Source organism: Octopus sinensis, linkage group LG6 (genome assembly GCF_006345805.1).
Source record: "Octopus sinensis linkage group LG6, ASM634580v1, whole genome shotgun sequence".
In the NCBI taxonomy this organism is placed as follows: domain Eukaryota; kingdom Metazoa; phylum Mollusca; class Cephalopoda; order Octopoda; family Octopodidae; genus Octopus; species Octopus sinensis.
In genome coordinates, this window is record NC_043002.1 from 83,794,575 (window position 1) to 83,812,127 (window position 17,553).

General features: G+C 35.2%; 1 protein-coding gene across 1 annotated transcript in view; it reads left to right on the forward strand.

Moving 5' to 3' along the window:
- The first annotated feature begins 10,486 nt into the window (after positions 1 to 10,486).
- LOC115213512 overlaps positions 10,487 to 17,553 on the forward strand; it is a 24,751-nt gene continuing 17,684 nt past the window's right edge. The window contains exons 1-2 of the mRNA XM_029782521.2: positions 10,487 to 10,633; positions 14,302 to 14,316. Coding sequence (XP_029638381.1) covers positions 10,582 to 10,633; positions 14,302 to 14,316 — 67 coding nt within the window. The 5' untranslated portion in view covers positions 10,487 to 10,581. The remainder of the gene's footprint in view (positions 10,634 to 14,301; positions 14,317 to 17,553) is intronic.

Genomic DNA, 17,553 nt, shown 5'->3' on the forward strand with positions numbered 1-17,553 from the left:
ATTTGCTTAATTTTATGAAGGGGTTGTTGGATATGTGTTCATTTTTGAAGTTGGTTTCATAATCTAGAAACCATATGGCGCTCTTTTCCCATCGTTGGAGGGACTTAAGTTCCTCTTTTTCACATTCTTCATTCCATAGTGCTGGTAATGTTTCAGTATTGTTGTCGTCTATTAGTTTGATGACTTCTTCGTTGATTTCCTCGTCTATGGTTTTTACTTTTTCTTCATTCGTTTTAGCTCTCAGCTTAAGTAGTTCTATTTCCATCTTCATTTTTTCTAATGACATTTTTTCTCTAAGTTTTCTTTGTTCTTCTGGTTCTTCCGAGATGGGTTTGATTTGTAATTTACGGGGTATGACTAGGGGTGTTGAGTCTAGCCATTTTGGTAAATCTCTGCTTTATTCTGATTTTGTATCATTTTCCAAAAAGCGAATTTTCTGTTTCGCTGTAGTGTTCTCCATTGGGGGAGGACTTGGTTCTTTATTTGTAATGTTGAAGTTGCTCGGTTCTTCTCATGGTGTTCCTTCTTTTGTTGCTCTTGTTTCGTAAAGTTTGTGAAGAATGTCGTCATTGTATCGCATAGATTTTCAACTTTCTCGAATATTTCGGAGGGTGTTTTATTCGATTCGGTTTCCTCGTTAGTTTGTGTAGAAGGTCGAGGTGTTAATTGAGTTTGTTTAACACTGCTGTTAGGTTTAAATTTATGCTTTTTAATTCTTTCAGTATCTCTTCATTTATTGAGGAGATGTCGTTGGTGTCTTTTTTAGCAGGCATTTCGGGAGCTCGTACGTGATATGATATTTATAATAGGATTAGCTCGTATACGAGTAGGTATATATTTGTAAAAAATGAAGTTCGAAAATGCTGCTGTATTATACAATTTTTAATTTTTATATATATAATTATAACATGTTTCAGTTCCTGAAATGAACTTTATCAAAAAAATTTATATATAAAAAAAGACAGCTCATGCCGTCAAAACACAAGAAATTCATTTATAATACACAACGGAGTCAGACATCTTAGAGTTCATGTATAGTTGATATATAGTTCATGTATAGTTGATATATAGTTTGAAGTATATGTTCAAAGTGTTCGATGCAGTGGCCCATGGTGGCGATACGTATTCAATACAAAAAACAGATCAAAGTGGTGGAAAGCGGTCAATACAGAAGATTGATGTTTCCGAAAGAGCGAGGAATTCATTTTTACCTTAAGCAAATGTGATGACCCATGGTGGATGTTCGCTGGGTGGTTCTAATGAGTTTTTGTGAAGTGCTCGGTTTTATAATGCCTGTTAGGTGGTCAATTCAGCGTAGCGTGACGTCATCAATATATATATATATATATATATATATATGTATATATATACATATATATATATATATATATTATATATGTATGTATGTATGTATGTAAGTATGTATGTATATATATGTATATATATATATATAATATATATATATAATATATATATATATATAATATTATATATATATATAGTAGGGAATATAATTCGAAACTTACAGGGAAAAATTCAATTTAGCAATTCTAAATCAAATTCACAATATATGATATATGTATATAATTAAGAAAAATAACCTCTATTAGGTAATTCAATAGTGAAAGGCATTATCTATATTATATATTAAAAAATTTAAATATACTATAATAAATATTATTAAAGAAATCACTAAATTAAATAAGCATTAAATTGACTATGCGCGTTTCGTGACTATATCTTTAAAACGATAATAATAAAATCGATACTATTAAAATTAATTCGATTTAAAAATATAGCCGCTCTTCAGGTTAAAATAATAATATAATTAATGTATGTATCTTAAAATATAATAATTAACAAATAAATATAGGAACATACGTATCTTAACAATAAATAATCGAATAAAATATAATAATATTAATGAAAAATATAATCATAACTTATCTTTTTGAAGAATTACAGTTAACTGATATATGGATATATAAATGTATATATATATATCTTTTCCTCTTTTCCTTGCTTCAGTCATTTGACTGCGGCCATGCTGGAGCACCGCCTTTAGTCGAGCAAATCGACCCCGGGACTTATTCTTTGTAAGCCCAGTACTTATTCTATCGGTCTCTTTTGCCGAACCGCTAAGTGACGGGGACGTAAACACACCATCATCGGTTGTCAAGCAATGCTAGGGGGACAAACACAGACACACAAACATACACACACACATATATATATACATATATACGACGGGCTTCTTTCAGTTTCCGTCTACCAAATCCACATATATATAAATCTTTAGGTAAATATATTCAATAAGAATATTATATACTGAATTTATATTGAGTGCTCCATTGTATAAAAATATTAATACTATTAAAGTATTTATATATTTAATATGAGCGATATATACATATATTTTTTAATAATATATTATTATTATTATTATTATTATTATTATTATTATTATTATTATTATTATTATTAAAGAAAATCAATATCCAAACTCATCATAACGATATACCCGTGTGAAAGACTATATTGTATTAAAAATATATATGAATAAATAAATATAAAAATATAAATATAATGTATAAAATAAATTTGATAATTTAAAAATTTTGAAATAATCATTTACGCATCTTACGATCGTTTCACAGATATATTATTAAAAAATATATGTATATATATATATATATATATATATATATATATATATATATATATATACACAATACAACAAGTTACCATACGGTTTCCATTTACCAAATTCCCTCACAATGCATTGGTTGGCCCAGGTACCGCGTAGTAGGACTGAACCACAAACTACATGGTTGCAAAGCAAGCTTCGTAACCACACAGCCATGTTTGCACCACCTCATTGAAGGATTTTAGTCAAACAAAACGACCCCAAAACCTATTATTTTAAGTCTAGTACTTATTCTGTTGGTCTTTTTTGCCGAATCACTAGGTTATGGGGGGTGTAAACACGCTAACACCAGTTGTCAAGTGGTGATGGTAGGGGAGACAAATACAGACACACATACACGCATAGATATATACATATATATATACATATATATATAGCGTGGAAGGTGTTTGTAAGCCATTTAAGAAACACACAAAAGCCGTTCGATTCACTTCAACCTTTAAGTTTAATTTGTCAAAATATTTTCGTCGCTATAAGACCGCGACCTGTTCACTGACAAAAATATCCGAGATGCATCACGGATTTTTGATGCAGCACGGATTTTTGTCAGTGAACAGGTCGCGGTCTTAAAGCGACGAAAATATTTTGACAAATTAAACTTAAATGTTGAAGTAAATCGAACGGCTTTTGTGTGTTTCTTAAATGGCTTACAAACACCTTCCACGCTGCAATTGTTTTCGTTCCAGCACACGATCTCAGATCAAATCACTTGCTATGCAAGTACATCTCCGTAGATATATATATATGGTGGTTGTCTACTCCTTATGCAGAGTTTGACCATCTCCCGTACCTACACCTGAGCTCCATCATGACATCTGATGTGGCTTTTTAAACCAGACAATGTTCTAAAAAGATACCCACACAGATTGCACATCTGATTTGGACCACCAAGAGCTGCAGATAAGTTCTTTGTGGATCTTAAAATGTCTTGAGGCCTCTGTTCGATTTTCAAACCTTCTGGCATACACTGCATTCAAAGGTGTGCACAGACATATAGGCAGAATAGTTGGTGGAGGTTCCTTTTCCCATGTGTTCGCAAATGAGATTTGAGCCCAGCAAAAGAAAGGTATGGTCTGTCACAAACTGTGCACACAAAAAGGTCATTGTCATTCACCTTTTCGATCGTAGCATTCTTCCTTAGATCTCTTTTGAGCCTTACATCTGTTATCCTGGCCTCTTCAAACACTTTCACCCCACTCCACACTTTTGTTTGCCATCAAACACATTATATATACATATGACGGGATTCTTTCAGTTTCCATCTACCAAATCCATTCACAAAGCTTTGGTTGGCCCAAGGCTACAGCAGAAGACACTTGCCCAAGGTGCCATGCAGTGGGACTGAACTCAGAACCGTGTGGTTGAGAAGCAAACTTCATATTACATTGCCACGCTTTTGCCTATGCACACAGCAATGCCTGCATCTATGCACACACACACACATACGCACACATGCACACACACACGCACAATGCACACACACACACACACACACACATTTTGGTAAACCCTAGGGTAACAGTAGATGTTAAACACACTGATTCTAGACACTGTGCTGAGATCACAACCACAACCGAGTGGCCATGAAACCAGCTTCTAGAGAACAAGTCTGTGGAAGTGTCTAAATAAGACACCTAGATAAACCTATGAAAGGTCAAAGAATAAATATTACTGATACCAGCAGTTTAATAGATAAAGTAGAAGAAAGTTGAGAGTGTGATACAACCTTTTTAATTCAGATCAGAGTAGTTTTCGTTATTTTGTTTAGAAGTCAACAATACTTGAAAGATAAGATTACATTAAGAGTGTATTTAAATTTCATTTGACTATCGAGAATTATCAACGAATTTATAAGCACATGTGTGTGTGTGTGTGTGTGTGTGTGTGTGTGTGTGTGTGTGTGTGTGTGTGTGTGTGTGTGTGTGTGTGTGTGTGTGTGTGTGTGTGTGTGTGTGCGTGCGTGCGTGCATGTGTGTTTGTAATGTAATATGTTATGTAATATTGTTTATGTAAGGACTAAAGTTTATTTCTGCTGTCCTTGAAAACATTTGTCGTTATTATCATTGTCAGCGACAGGAGGAGCGGCGGAGGCAGAGAAGACAGTGACAGGGGCAGAGGCGGCAGCAGTGGCGTTGGCAGTAACAGCAGCAACGGCAGTGGGGACAGCAACAGAAACAATGACAGTCATTTGACTACAGCCTTGTTGGGGCGCTGACTCGAAGGGTTTTAGTTGAGTAAATCGACCCTAGGACTTTTTTAAAGCCTAGTGCTAGTACTTAATCTATCATCTCTTTTGTCGAACTGCTAAGTTACGAGGAAGTAAACACACCAATACCAGTTGTCAAGTGGTAGTGGGAGACAAACACAAAGACACACACATGGATATATATATATATATATATATATATATATATATACGTAAAGTATACTAGCCATCTCAATATGGCTAACCAAGGGTGGGTGTTACTGTAGCTTTTAGCCCCAGGAGATCATCGTCTCCAGCTGACTTTAGGCACACTTTCTGTACCCTTATGGTATTTGCAAAGGGAGGTCATCCCTCTCTCGTAAACCTATGTGATACGCACGGACTGCAGTTTCGAGGTATTTGCCTCTTGTCAACGTACGGTAATCACCGGTTTTCGATGAAGAGAGACCTGCTTGCAAATATCTATTTAATGTTTTTCCCAGTAACTATTGTCACTGATTTCGAAATATATATATATATATATTATTTATTATTATTTATGCGCCCTTTTCAAGCCTAGCCAGGCTCATGGGCCCGGTTTCCCGGTTTCTGTGGCATATGTGTTCCCCCCAGCTGGACGGGACGCCAGTCCATCGCAGCGTTACTCAAGAAACAGGAAGAAAGAGCGAGAGAAAGTTGAGGCAAAAGAGTACAACAGGGGTCGCCACCACCCTCTGCCGGAGCCTCGTGGAGCTTTAGGTGTTTCCGCTCAATAAACACACACAACGCCCTGTCTGGGAACCGAAACCGCGATCCTCCGACCGCGAGTCCGCTGCCCTACCACTAGGCCATTGGGCCTACACACACACACACACACAACACACACACACACACACACACACACACATATATATATATATATATAATATATATATATATATATATATATATATATATATATATATTATATAATTAGGGCTTAGTAAAATAAATTACTTTGCCACATACTGAACTTAGTAGAAATAGCAGCCAAAAAAAAATTTTCTTAGCATTTCTACTACTTAAAGAAAATTTCTCTCAGATAATGTTTACTCTAGACAGCTCACGAAGGTCCTTTTACATACTGAACACTTGGTGAAATTGATTAATTAATTAATTTTACCCTCAATTGTTGATATTATAATTCATATCTCTCGGTCATACTGCCTCGGTTCTCGCGGTTAAAATATAATGTTTGCTAGATAGACTACGTGGGTGGAATAGGGAGTGCAGAATTTTACGCCTGCGCATTTTGAATTTGTTGACACTGTTAGTTGGAGTGGTTCATCTGAAGCGACAAGTCGCTGATAGGTAAAGTTCCTTCTTTTTAGTGTTTCCAAATCCAAATTAAGAAATTTTGAGCTGACGAAAGAAATGCTGATTTTATTTGGCTAATCTTGAAACGTTGACGTACTCAAACGATCTATTTTTCTGTATTTACCCCCAAACCTTCGTGAGCTGTCTAGAGTAAACATTATCTGAGAGAAATTTTCTTTAAGTAGTAGAAATGCTAAGAAAATTTTTTTTGGCTGCTATTTCTACTAAGTTCAGTATGTGGCAAAGTAATTTATTTTACTAAGCCCTAATTATATAATGTAATATTTTGAATTCGCCTTAAATGGTCCTTTTACATACTGAACACTTGGTGAAATTGATTAATTAATTAATTTTACCCTCAATTGTTGATATATATATATATATATATATATATATATATATATATATATATATATATATATATATATATATATATATATATATTCTTTTGTTCTTTTACTTGTTTCAGTCATTTGACTGCGGCCATGCTGGAGCACTGCCTTAAAGGGTGTTAGTCAAAGAAATCGACCCCAGGACTTATTCTTTGTAAGCTTAGTACTTATTCTATCGGTCTCTTGTACAGAACAGTTAAGTTATAGGGACTTAAAAACACCAGCATCGATTGTCAAGCAATGGCGGGGATGGGGGTGTAGCGTACACTTGAGTGAAATTCCTCATTTCTCTATTATATATACATACATACGAACGTAGTAGATAGCAGCTAGCCTTTGGCTGCAGTTTGGACCCTGTTGTGTACACTACTCTGATTGGTTGGCATTGGCGCAATTTGTCTCTATCGCACGCCAATATGCAACCCAACCAATCGCAGCCTTCAAATAAGGTCACGTGTGACAGCCTGTTTTTCTACCTCAGCTGAACCTATAACTCCTTATAAAAAACCTAACTTTTCCTCGGCTTGATGTCTTTGGTTTCAGACCTTTTAAGGTCTGGTCACTGACCAGACAAGACACCGCCAGTTCCAGCGATAGCACAACAGCAGCCACATGGAAAGTCATCAACTTCGTCCAACAGCATTCAGCGACCTCCATCTCCGCCGCCACCATTCGTCCTAACGTCAACAACTCAACAAGCAACTTACTCAGGTTACAACACTGCACTGTTCGTGAACTATTTCACAATGGATCAACAGCGAATAGACAATCTGCGAGAACTCCTGTACCAAGTGACTCAGGCAGCAGCACCACAGCCACAACTTCACGTACGACATGTACCGCAACCGGCTCTGCATCATCGCCGCAACTTCTTGATAGAGTATTTCGACTATCGTGTACAATTGACATTCTTGTGTCTTTGAACTTACTCCTCACATCGATGGCTATAGACTCTTTCACTTTCTCTTCTTCATCGTCGGAGCTCTGTGCGGACTTCAACGAGGCAAGTACTTCACAAATATCAACCAGACCTGTTAGAGGAAGGCTTGTAGAGTACGGTCTGAAAGGCTGTAAAGCCTGGAAGAACTATGGGTTTCTGAAGTGAATATGGAAAAACGTCTTCAGTGGGCCAAAAATCACTCAAATTGGACCAGTGAGCAATGGTCAAAAGTCATATGGTCTGATGAAAGTAACTATGAGATAAGATAGTACATGTATCCAATCAACATATAAACTTAATGTAACTGGTTTGTGGCCCAAAATATATTAAAAAAAAAAAAGTATCCAACATAAAGCTAATATTACTTTTCATGTTTTACCCAGGTTTTCAGTACATCTGGTGCAACTTTCGTGGGTCGCAGGGTTGGGGAAGCATTTAAGGTTGAATGTCTGGTACCAACCGTAAAACATGGGGGTGGATCTATAATGGTGTCGGCCTGCATGTCTGCCACAGGACCCAGAGAAATGTTTTATATCAGGGATGGATGAATTCAGCTACCTATATTTCTATGTTATCGGATGTTTTAGAGCCATCAAGTGCTAAATGGCATCCAGGAGTGTCGAAAAACAGTGTTATCTTTCAAAAGAACAACGCTTCACGTCATACAGAAAAGAATACTTGTCAATGGTTTGAGACACAGGGTATTGTTCCCATGGACTGGCCAGCTCAAAGTCCCGATCTAAATCCAATCGAACACCTATGGGGAACTCTTGGTGAAGCTATCAGGAACACAACAATTAAAAATAAAGAGCATTTGTACCAAATCTTGAGAGGAGAATGGAGGAAAATTGCGCCCAGCACCTGCAAGAAACTAGCTAATTCAATGCCTAACCGTATAAAAGCGGTAATTGGTGCTAAAGAAGGGTCAACCTGATATTAAAACTAATGTATATTGTGAAATATACCATAATCTACCATGTGCATGAGTTTCATTAACATTGAGATAGGAGAACCCCCAAAACATTGGGGTGGCCTAATACTTTTGGCCAAGGCTGTACGTATAGAACGTAAAGACAGATGAAATACTGCTAAGCATTTCGCCCGGCGTGCTAACGTTTCTTCCACTTTGCCGCCTTACAAAGTGAATAATATTGTGCTTTAACTGATTGCTCCACAACCACTAGAAAAATTTATGCTTCTGTTTTACTTTCAGAAAAACAGAAACTTTGTCTTTTATCTTTAGTCTTTAAATTGTTTCATTTGTTGGACTGCAGCCATACTAAGACACCACCTTGAAGAGCCGAGCAAATCGACCCCCGTGCTTTCTTTTCGTTTAAGCGCTGTGCTTATTCTATCGCTCTCTGTTTGCGAAACCACTAAGTTACAGGGACATAACCAAATGAACACCGGTTGTGAAATGGTGATGGGGAACAAACGCTATTTTGGGGGTTCTATTAGAAGATGAATAAATAATAACCTTTTTTTACTCTCTGGTCTAATTCAATTCGTGTAAAAATAGTATTGAAATCCTGATTAATTCTGCCGATGTAAGATTTGAATTCAGAACAATGAGACACTGAATTTTCCTGTTGCAAAACCAAGTATCAATCATTGCCATTTATGTTTTCTTCACACTAAAAAAAAATTGGCTCCTAATTTTGCAGGGTGTCTGTGACTGATGAGAGGAAGAAGGAAGTTGTCTTCAAGTAGGAGCCTTAGCCCGAGGTTTGGAATAGAGTGGGCTCATGCTAAAAACATTCAAGTCTCAATTAGTGATATTAAATCAGGCGATGGTGAATTAAGTCGAGTGAATTTCAGATATTTATGTCGGTTATGATATTTTAGTATTGGACAAAAGTATAGCGATCCGTTTTTCGTCTCATGTGTGTGTCATGTCACTTAGCTGTTGCTGGACTAAATAACCTAGCTGTTGAAATCGCCAAAAGCAACACCACGCAGTTCTTTGTGTCTATCAGTAATCCTTGACCTCAAACCTTTGAATTACCCAGAGAAGGTTTCATCGATTATATATCTGCTTCATATTTAATAAAAGTATAGCGGTTTAAATAGAATAATCTGGACGATAAGAGATTAAAATGTGGGTTAAAAATCAATTTGAGTTTATCCTTATATGATTCTTAAATCAATAGAAAATAAAATTGTAAAAAGGTAAAACATGAAATCCAAGGAAACTGTTGACGGTCTGTGTTGGCAGCAGAGTGAGATAAGTTTAATTGATGTTAAGATTGTAAAATCGAATGATTTGGAACCTTGCTCTTTGCCTGAGGATCAAGAGGATGGAAAAGTTTTATCACTAAGCGAAAAAATGTAAAAAGCAATATAAATATAACTGACAGCTGTTGCTATTTTAGACAAGTTTTAAGGCGAAATAATCTCTTGAAAAAAAATCCCGCATGCATTCAGAACTAATTCTTAAAGAAACGTAAAAAAATAAAAGAAGAGAAAGAAATTAGGAAATAAAAGGAAGAAAGAATACGGAAAAAAAAAATATGAACATATTTGTCGATAATCAGATAATGTGTATATGCATTGATATGATCAACGAAACATTGCGTTTAAATAGCAATACAAATTCTTTCATAGTTACCATTTAGTAAACAAATGACAAGAGAATTTATTTCGTTATACTGAACAGTTGTGACTTCACATAATTCTTCAGTCTGTAAATTTCTTTATATATCTATTATAGCTAGGTTATTGGTTTCTTGCTTTATACTTTTATCTAAGGCTACAAACTCTTAAATATTTTAAAGTAGTAGTAGTAGTAGTAGTAGTAGTAGTAGTAGTGGTGGTGGTGGTGGTGGTGGTGGTGGTGGTGGTGGTGGTAGTAGTAGTAGTAGTAGTAGTAGTAGTAGTAGGGGAGTCAATGATGAGGAGGAGGAAAAGGACGACGATGATGGTTTCAGCTGTTCGAACATTCTTATAAAAACAGGTCTTCACCAGAGAGAAAAGCCACTTGCAACGCAAGCAAGAAGCAATCATGATGATGATTTCACTCCTTTTCATCTTAAGCACTGTTGCAATCGCCCCCGGTAAATATAATTTTTTTTTTTTCTAATTGCTATCACTTTTGTAAATATCTTCGGGCTGGCCTGAATGCCACAACACCTTAAATTCTTCCTCTATAATTTTAGGCTTCGCACCCTCGAAGGGAAATCGTATCATTGATAATTTGAGGAGTACGAAAGTCAAATTTCGTTGTAGAAAGGAAACGCGAATTATGCTAACTAGCAAAATCCGTGGAAATTCCACGGTTATTTTGAAAACCACAAGATTTCTGGAACTTTGCAGAAAAACATAAAATCCATAAATTTCTTTCCTTTCTTACCCCTTTTTTTTAAGCATTTGGTCCTCGAAAGGAAGTTCTCATGTAATACTGACATGAGGTGTTAGGAAACAACAATATAAAAATTATATTCTTTGTTATACATTTGTAGGATCTTTTATCTTGTGAGTCGTTACATATTATTTTTATCGTCATGATAAAAAGGTGAACGTGCTATAGAAAGAGCCACATATAACTTTCTATTGAAAAATATTATTTCATTTCTCTTTGCATTTCCATTGTGACTATGCTAACAACTGTGTTGAAATGTGTTGAAAGAATAATATAGACAAAAAACACCTTTAAAAACCTTACATATGGGAGGAAGACGAAATAATAATCTATCTATGATATTCTGCTATGATACGATTGTGACGCTAGGAAATCCTAATACTCTTTGTAACATCCTAACTTTGATGTTTGAGGAAAATGTATATGGTTGGATTTGAATCCAGAATACAACTAAGCGAAATACAGTATCCGTCCTACTGAGCTGTGGCTTAAATGTGTGTGTTTGCTTGTGTGTGCGTGTGTGTGTGTGTGTGTGTGTGTGTGTGTGTGTGTGTGTGTGTGTGTGTGTGTATACAGGAGAAATTATGATAAACACAAATTTATATCGTTTGTTCCCCTCAAACATTTTTCAACATTGTGGTTGTTTGGAACCTCTGCATTTGATATCTCAAGGGCAATTGTCTTAGACATCCGATGTCTGTAACAGAATGAAATAAAGCGTTCCCCTTACGATTCGTTATCGTTAAACATATTATGCAAAGGTTCCAAAGCAATCTCAACAGTCAAACGTTAGTAGGGTACGATTTATATAAACTTGTGTTTATTGTAATTTCTCCAAAACACGCACACATCATGTATACACTCACATACACGCACGCACGCATACACACATGCTCTGTGTGTATGTACGTTGTATGTATGCATGCTTGTATAATCACGCTTGATATAAATAATTACTTTTCCAGTCAGTTATCTTATTAATAATATAAATGATAGATCTATTATAGATAGCGTTTTCGAATCTTTTCCTTAGTTTATTAATCAGGTTCTGTTTCATAGTTAAGCGTTACATATGTCGACTGTAACAGAAAAATACTATCTCTCCAGAGAGAAACAGAAAACTTAGGTACAAATAACATTGAATTCATTAATAATCTTTACCAGATTAACAATAATTCTTTGCACTATAGGCACAAGGCCTGGAATTTTATAAGTTAGGGGACTAGACGATTATATCGATCCCACTACTTGACTGGTACTTTATTTTATCGATCCCGAAAGGGATGAAAGGAAAAGTTGGCCTCGGGGGCATTTGAATTCAGAACACAAAGCCGGAAGAAATGCCGCAAAGTACTTTGTCCAAGATGCTAACAACTCTGCCAACTCACCGCCTTAAAATGTGAAACAGTAAAATAATATATGACCAGATTTGGAAATACAATATGCCTGTTACAATTTGTTGGCAAATCTGGTGATGGAATCTAGAAATTGCTCGGGAAGTTTCATTCTTTCATCAAGTCTTAGGGGGCTTAGATAAAATTGAATGTTCTCAATTTGGAAGAATTGATAGAAAGCTACAAATTTTGATGGAGGAAAGTTATTAAATTTGTCGTATACCAAAATGAAAATATCCCATAAGACCCGATTTTCATCGAGTGGTGGAACTATCAATTTAATCTCCTTTGGTGAATGTTTTAATATCACGCAAGCGTTGATGGATTTTGTTTCATCCAATTTATTAAGAGAAAATAAGACGTCATTCCTTTCTAATCTATTGACCACGATTAGAAATCGCAGGTACGAAGAATATATTAAATGAAATGGCTGAGACTTGAGTTGAGTTTGTGTTAATCAAGACGCTCACTAGGACGATATTCACAACACTTCACACGAAACAGTCTGCATTAAGAGCAATGATGTTTAGCAGGATTTAACAATAATATTAGACCAAGAACCATACTATTTATCATCATCATCATCGTCATCATCAGTAGTAGTAGTAGTAGTAGTAGTAGTAGTAGTTGTTGTGTTGTTGTTGTTGTTGTAATAGTAGTAGCAGTAAGGCGACAAGCTGGCAGAAACGTTAGCACGCCGGGCGAAATGCTTAGCGGTATTTCGTCTGTCGTTACGTTCTGAGTTCAAATTCCACCGAGGTCGACTTTGTCTTTCATCCTTTCGGGGTCGATAAATTAAGTACCAGTTACGCACTGGGGTCGATGTAATCGACTTAATCCCTTTGTCTGTCCTTGTTTGTCCCCTCTGTGTTTAGCCCGTTGTGTGCAGTAAAGAAATAGGTATTTCTTTTGTCTTTACGTTCTGAGTTCAAATTTCGCCGAGGTCAACTTTGCCTTTCATCCTTTCGGAGTCGATAAATTAAGTACCAGTTGCGAACTGAGGTCATTGTAATCGACTACCCTCTCCCCAAAAATTTCGGGCCTTGTGCCTAAAGTAGAAAAGATTATTATTATTATTATATTATTATTATTATTATTATTATTATTATTATTATTATTATTATCATTATTATTATTTATTATTATTATTATTATTATTATTATTATTATTATTATTACTTATAAACTGCATGTTTGTTACAATCACTTACCGAGACACACCCACCGTCATAGTGTGAGTGAAGGATAAGAGATGTTACAGCACGACTGTAAACTTATGGAGGGAAACTGGCAGGGGCAATAGCGAAATATCTTCATATAATACAACACTGACATTTAAATTGATAAAGTTTTCCTAAGGATGTGGCCAGTACTTGGCAGCACAATCTTTTGGATTTCTCTGAGACATGGTTCTCCTGGGATATTATCTGGATGTTTCTGACACCCCTTTTTTATCATACCTAGGACACCCACAATAACAGGAACAGTTCTTGTTTTAAGAGGCCACATCTTTTGTATTTCAATTATTATTATTACCATTATTATATTATTATAATTATTATTATTATTATTATTATTATTATTATTATTATTATTATCCTTATTATCATCATCATCATCATCATCATCATCATCATCATTACTGAAATGTTTTTAAATCCGTTTTCCAATAATGCTACAACAGCCATTTTGTTTTGGGATGTCTATATCTATTACAGCTTCACATATCTTCTCTTGCTATGGTAATCAGTTTGCCATCACACTATTCCGAGATTCTACATTAATCAGTGAATACACAACCTTCCTCGTCACGATATTTTATCTTCGCAACCTTTCTCCGTCGAAAATTATCAAATCAATATTTCCTTACTACTTGCCAGAAACATTATTCGCTTCATGTTAATAAAAATGCACATAACACTGGATTTAAAATATTAATCCATACTAATATTATTGTTTTATTTTTCAGTTGCCGGTGGAGTCAGTGAGTATTGTTTTACCTAGTAAAAACCTTTATAAAAGATTTCCTAAATACAAATATTCGAATTTATTTTTTAAAAATATAACTTCTAATTATATTAATCTCAAATCCAGTATCACATTCCATGACACTTCCATATAAAAATTTTCAGAAAATATTATAAGACAGAAGTAACGTGATAACATAAACGGAAACTGCTGCTTTAGAATTGGTTTTGTTTTTGTTTTTGTTTTTGCTTGATGTGTTGTTTAGAACAAAGTCAGCTCTTATCGAGTAGACCCATGATCCAAGTTGTTTCAACCGTGACCACACCGTCTTTTTTCTCTGACATACAGTATATAGGACTTCTTGGTTTTTCTTTTAATATAATAGGATGGGTGGTTTTTAGGGAGTTTTGGTTGCTGCTACCTATAGTAAGTGTCGAGTCATCACGAGAAAGAAGCTCCCCGTGAATAGTTCGTAAAATGATGTATGAAAGAAGCTTATCGCCAATTATCAGATAATGACAAACAAACAAACAAAAGACAAAAACGGCGTTGCGTAGCTGTGTGGTAAGAAGTTTGCTTCCCAGCTCCAAGTTCTGGGTTCAGTCCCACTGCGTGTATTTACAATGCATTTTTCATTTATTAAGGGAACGCAGTGTACCCTGGCTTTTATTAACAATAAGTTACATATATATGCATATATAGTGTATGTATATAACTATGAAACCAGAGCAGTTGATGGCCTTATTGACCGATTATAAATCGACGGTCGCATCTATCTACCTATCTGTCTGTCTGTCGGTATGTCTGTCTGTCTGTCTGTTTGTCTGTCTATATATATATATATATACATATATATATATATATATATTAAGGACATTACTATACATTAATGCCTCACGCTAGGAAGGACTCTTAAAGTCAAAACTACCATAATAAATAAACGCATTGTACCGAACTCGAGGGAATGCAACTCTCGAAGCGAGCATTTTAAAAACAGAATTCTGCTGCATATCATATGATTTCATAATTAGTGCAGAAAATGCACTTTTTAATCGTCAGTGCAAGCATAATTCAAGACACATAAAAATGAACAAAAAAATCAACATACCAGACGAACACCAAATGTATCCAGCAGAGTATATAGAATTGTTCACACTTATATATCTATGTAAAATGCAGGCTTTTCGATTTGCATCTCGGTACACGTGTTTATTAAGAATAAAATTCAGCACTGAATATAATCCGGTTAAGTTAACAGCTGAAAAATAGGATATCTTTATAAGAATTTATCATATGATATGCAGCTGAATTCTGTTTAAAATTCGGAAAATGGAGATGTGGCATTAATATGATTTGTTAACTTCAAAAATTCAACATATTCTCTTACTGCTGTTTCGATTTTGCCCAAAGAATTAAATTCCAGTAATTAAAACATTTTATTGGGCAAAATCTTATGAGAGAAGTAGAAAAGAAATATCGTTAGGTTGTTATGTCTCCAAATCTTCTCAACAGACATATCTAACAACCTAACGGTATGTCTTTTCTACTCCTATGATGAGATTTTGCCCAATAAAATGCTTTAATTACCAGAACTTAATTCTTTGGGCAAAATCGAAACAGCTGTAAGAGAATATGTTGGATTTTTGCAGTTAATAAATTATATTTATGCTACTTGTCCATTTTCTGAATTTTAATTTGAATATTTATAAACCAAGATTAATACTTAAACCTATTATTTTATGAATATTATTCACAAGAAAAGTAATTCATTGGATATTTTAGTCCCTTAATGGGGCTATTTTAACCCATATATATATATATATATATATATATATTATATATATATATAAATATATATATATATATATGTATGTATTATGTATGTATGTATGTATGTATGTGTGGTGTGTGTGTGTATGTATGTTGTATGTATGTATGTATGTATGTATGTATGTATGTGTGTGTATGTATGTATGTTTGCATGCATGTATGTATATTAGTTCATGATCCAGTAGAGTGTGGTCAGCACCCTGTTAGTATCTATCATGCACACATATGGCCTGTATAGTCCACTCTAAGGAAAATAACAATCGATCAATAAAATTTATTAATCAAAGCAGTATATGATACACACTGCGGCCCACAGCAAAATTAATGGGTGTAATTTTAAGAAAATGACAAATGCTAAACCACTCAAGGTCCAATAGTTGTTCACGTTGCATGGTATGTTTGTGCGCATGTATATATGTATGTGTGCGTGTATATATATCTGTATGTGTGTGTGTGTGTGTGTGTGTGTGTGTGTGTGTGTGTGTGTGAGTGTTTGCGTGTACATATACAAATGCACATCATACTAACCAAACGAAGAAGGACTGTCGACCAGGCAGGGAATATGACCGTCAATAGCTTGTCTACCTCTCATGTCTCCAATGATGAATACTACAAGTAGCTTTAAAATGATGAGAATGTTGCATAGGTTGGTATTATGAGTAAAGCCAGAGTAACAAAAAATACTTCAGGAGACTCCAGAAAATAGGAAAAATTAGAGCTTTCTACATTCAATAAAACCATATTTTGCAATACTTTTGCAGTGCCAGTGCTAATACCAACATTTGGTATATTAGAATGGACACTAGATGAGATCTACAGCCTAGACATCAAAACTAGAAAGATACAACCGCGACTGGCAACATCCAGGTTAACAATGGTACTGACAGGATCTATGTAAGACGACAGAAGCACAAGGTCAGTTCAAACAGTCTTTGAATGTCGGATTTTATCACTCAAACAACACATACTGAACAGTAAAGAAATAAATGCATTACATGCTTACTCAAAAGTGAAAACATCTGCAGAGTATGGGAAGAGGTCCTCAGTAGGTACTCTGTGTAAATATCTGTTTCACATGATCCAGAGGAAGCTGGGCTGACGTACCTAAACGGGGTACATATCCCGGAAGCTGGATGTTAACAACAGCATTGACAGGAATAGTAACCTCTCCGGTACATGATATAGATACTTGACATTTCATCTAGAAGTATTTGTCTTTGTTACTCAGGAACAGGAGATTGCCACTAAATAACTGATAAACAAGAGAGACAAAGATATCACCGATCTTCCTCATTGTGATAGAAAATATCGGCTATGCTATACCAGTGCGAAAGATATCACCTACATCATCCAAAATGTCTACAAGATATTTTCTACACATGAGACTTGATATGAAGATAGCTCTGATAAATACATCAAAGGT